Source organism: Poecilia reticulata, linkage group LG18 (genome assembly GCF_000633615.1).
Source record: "Poecilia reticulata strain Guanapo linkage group LG18, Guppy_female_1.0+MT, whole genome shotgun sequence".
Taxonomy (NCBI): Eukaryota; Metazoa; Chordata; class Actinopteri; order Cyprinodontiformes; family Poeciliidae; genus Poecilia; species Poecilia reticulata.
In genome coordinates, this window is record NC_024348.1 from 19,369,673 (window position 1) to 19,373,606 (window position 3,934).

At 39.6% G+C, this 3,934-nt stretch overlaps 1 protein-coding gene across 2 annotated transcripts in view; it reads left to right on the forward strand.

The window, feature by feature from the left end:
* Window positions 1–3,934, forward strand: part of LOC103480870 (myelin-oligodendrocyte glycoprotein-like) — a 5,852-nt gene extending 1,918 nt beyond the window's left edge. Inside the window, exons 2-5 of one of the 2 annotated variants that reach the window (XR_001777563.1) lie at window positions 783–1,139; window positions 1,582–1,701; window positions 3,112–3,515; window positions 3,738–3,934. Coding sequence is in view for 1 of the 2 variants with exons in the window: in XM_017310442.1 (XP_017165931.1) it covers window positions 783–1,139; window positions 1,582–1,701; window positions 3,112–3,446 (812 nt within the window). In the remaining variant the exon portion in view is untranslated. Of the gene's footprint in view, window positions 1–782; window positions 1,140–1,581; window positions 1,702–3,111; window positions 3,519–3,737 lie in introns of those variants that run through there. The other variant, XM_017310442.1, reaches the window with a different exon arrangement.

Consider the following 3,934-nt stretch of genomic DNA (forward strand, 5'->3'; position numbering starts at 1 on the left):
GTGTGCGTGTGCGTGTGTGTGTGTGTGTGTGTGTGTGCGTGTGCGTGTGTGTGTGTGTGTGTGTTTTAAATATCAGGCTTCCTCTAATCTCTGATGGCCAAATAATTTCACCTTCCAAGCTGCCTTTTCCCTCTTGCTTCAGAGTTTGTTAATCCAACTCACTCTGCAGTGAGTTTGCTCTTCAGTCGGATGCTTTTGACAGGATTCAGAACAGAAGTTTGTTTTTTGTTTCACCTGTAAAAACCACACGTTGATTCAGAAAGTGCTGCCCAGTTCACCACAGGCAGTTACTGTAAATCACATGATAGGGTGTGCCCAGACTTTGGACAGAGTCCATTCAGAGAAACCATTGTCCACACTTCTTCTTTATTTAGGTAAATATAGAAAAAGTTCTGTTGCAATTAATTTTTATGTATAAAATAAGAAACTCAGGCAGTAACGGTTTCTAAGTGGAGAATTAAAAATAATATTAGACTTATTGCAATGTCATGATGAAACAAAATATATCTGACTTAATTTCCACATTCACAAATATTAAATAATGAAAATGTAAAATTATTTGTATTGAAATTACTGTTAATAAAATAATTCTTAGATTTGCTACCTCTAAAGACTAGTGCAATAAAGACTTTATAGAATCTGTTTTTATTTCCTCAGCTGTTTTCTTGCTCAGATAGCAATAATTTCTAACAACATAAAGCAACTAAATTGTGGACGAAAGTAAAATAAGTCATCATAAGTCCAAAGGTTTTCTTACATGTTTGATGTATTTTAATTTTCAGGATATCTGTGTCCGTCTGGTCAGCCTGGGCAGCTTGAGGCCTTTACTGGTGGGAACGTCGTTCTTCCCTGCAGTCTGAACATCCATCCCAGTGACGATGTCCAGACGGTGGAGTGGACCAAACTGGTAGCAGGCCAGAAGCCAGTCGTTGTTTTCCTGTACCGCCACGGCTGCGAAACCTTCGAGATGAAGGATCCCGACTTTGAGTATCGGACGAGCCTCATCATGAGAGAGGTGAAGAACGGGAACGTTTCTCTGAGGATCTCCGGCGTGAAGCCGTCCGATGGCGGGACGTATCAGTGCTTAACCATCCAGAATGACGGCCGCAGACAGGAAGCCAAAGTGGAGCTGGTTGTTGGTGAGGCAACTGAGACAATCAGGTTTAAACCAAACAACCTTATGATACAAGGCAGTCAGCACTCATTTTAAAAATATATCTTTAATATAACAATGTTTTTTATAACAGAACTGAAGTCTTGTTTTATCCTTTAGGATGTCTGATGACATCATCTATGAAGAGTATTTTTACTTGAACTGCTTTTATTTTGAAATAGCAGTATCATCGTTTTTTTACAACTCAGGTTAGCAAAAATAGGTTTCCATCTAAAAAGCTAACATGGACTAATCCAATTTCAGGCTTTTACTTTGACATTTTAGTTTTTTGTTAGACTGGAATTATTGTTCAGTATGAAACTAAGAAGGAAATAATCTGACTTCTGAAACTGAACCGTTCTTAGCCGGAAACAGTTTTGAACATTTTTTTTATTCTGGTCTTAAAATAATGTTTCTTGTCATTTCAGCTCCCGGGGAGGAATCCACCACCACAACCATTCTGATATGTGTCGCTTTAGCAGTTTCACATTTATTTAATCTACTGTTGATGTTGTATTTGTTGGTAACAACGAAGCGAACGAATTCTGGTAAGTTACTGTTCTTATTTAGCAGAATAAATACGTCATTAAATAAGGTGATTTTATTTACAGAGAGAGACCAGATGAGGAAATATGAGAAGGAAAAATAAAACAGATGTAACACAGGAATTAGGAAAATAACATTTTAATATGAATTACTTTTGCATATCTTGTTAGCAAGTGATAAGTGAAAGCATATTTGATTAAATGCTGAATTTATCCGGCTGCACAGTGGTGCAGTTGGTAGAGCTGTTGCCTTGCAGCAAGAAGGTTCTGGGTTCGATTCCCGGCCCCGGTCTTTCTGCATGGAGTTTGCATGTTCTCCCTGTGCATGGTGGGTTTTTTCCAGGTACTCCGGTTTCCTCCCACAGTCCAAAAACATGACTGTCAGGTTAATTGGTCTCTCTAAATTGCTCCTAGGTGTGAGTGTGTGTGTGCATGGTTGTGTGTCGCTGTGTTGCCCTGCGACAGACTGGCGACCTGTCCAGGGTGACCCCGCCTCTCGCCCGAAACGTTAGCTGGAGAGGCACCAGCAACCCTCCCGACCCCAATAAGGGACAAGGGTGCAGGAAAATGGATGGATGGCTGAAATTATCCAGATAACAGAATGAATGTAGAAACTCCAGACTCAGGGAGGACATATTGTACAATTTACTCACATTTATTTTTCTGTGAAAACTGTACATAATTTTCATACACATAGGTGTTCTTCTCCAAACTAGATTAATGAGTCTAAAATAAAAATAGTAGAGAAATTGTAAAATTTGGAAAAACAATGAAAAATAGTTTAAATTTGAAAAGTGGTAAAGCAGGAACATTTTTAAACTAGAAATATCAATAATTATTGTAATCTAGAGAAATTATACAAATGGGATAATATCAAAATCTGAAATAATAGTTGCACTAGAAAAAGCTGTTCCCCAAAATAAAAGGATTTGAATAAATCTAAGTTAATCAATCTTAGCAGCAGCATTCAGTAACTGTTGATGATGTTGACTGGAAGTTCCTGCAGGACTGTTGGTTTCATTCTCTCTCTTTCACTCACCTTCAGAAATAACAATGTGGCTGCATGACTGGAGTCTCAACTTCTGCTTCTTCCATTTTGTCCATTTCCCGTCGTTCCTCTCTGTGGGTTTTTTTTACTACAATCTGGTTCATACCTCATTCTTCATTCTGCATCAGATACATTTTTCTCATAAAATTTCAGTTAATTGATTAACACATTGTCATCTTCCTAAAATAAAATCCTCATTGAGAATTTATTTTTTTTGCCTAAAACATTTTATGACAAAGAAATTGTCACATTATTTTAGGAAAGTGACAAAATGCTTGTGCCTGATTGTTTGTGTTTCCTTTTTTTTAAAAATGTAATGTTACTGATGTTTCCATTTGACTTTTTTACTGACTGTCTGAACCCAGATGGAGAAAAACCATCAGAGCAAAAGGACAAGTTAGACCAAACCATGATGACTGACTTTGGTAAATCCAACTCCCTTCTGAACCAGCTGAGTCTGACTGAAAACAGGCAAAACTGCATCCTGGCGGAGCTGAATAAGCAGAGGCGCAAAGCGGACACCATCCAAATAGACGACAGCCGTTCCTGGAACCGTCCTGCCTGCCAGCACAACCATCCAACAACCAGCCAGAGCTCCACCGGATCGTCTCTGGATTCCTGGGAAACCCGATCTCTAATGTCTGATCCTGACGCTGAGGCGGAAAACTCACCGGGAGATCAGCAGCCAAACCGGGCCTGACCTGAAACATCTGTCCAGCTGTCCAAAAGGAGCGGCCAAGTTCATACACTGATAGGTAGAAAGGTTTGGGTTTAGTGCAGGGGTGTCAAACTCCAGTCCTCGAGGGCCGGTGTCCTGCAACTTTTAGAAGTGCCTCTGCTGCACCACACCTGAATAGAATAATTAAGTAATTAGCAAGGCTCTGGAGAACTGAGGAGGTAATTAAGCCATTTGATTCAGGTGTTTTGTACCTGTGGCACATCTAAAAACTGCAGGACAGCGGCCCTTCAGGACTGGAGTTTGACACCCCTGGTTTAGTGCCTTACCAAGGGCACATGACATGTGGCAGTTGGGATGTGATTAATCTCAAACCTCATTTTGGACTAATTTAAAGATGACTTGAACTTTTAAAATCCTAAATTACTAATATATTATGACTGATATTCTGGTGTAAATAAAAGCATGTTCCTGAATGTTCCTAAGAAACTGAATGACGGATGGCATGCTGC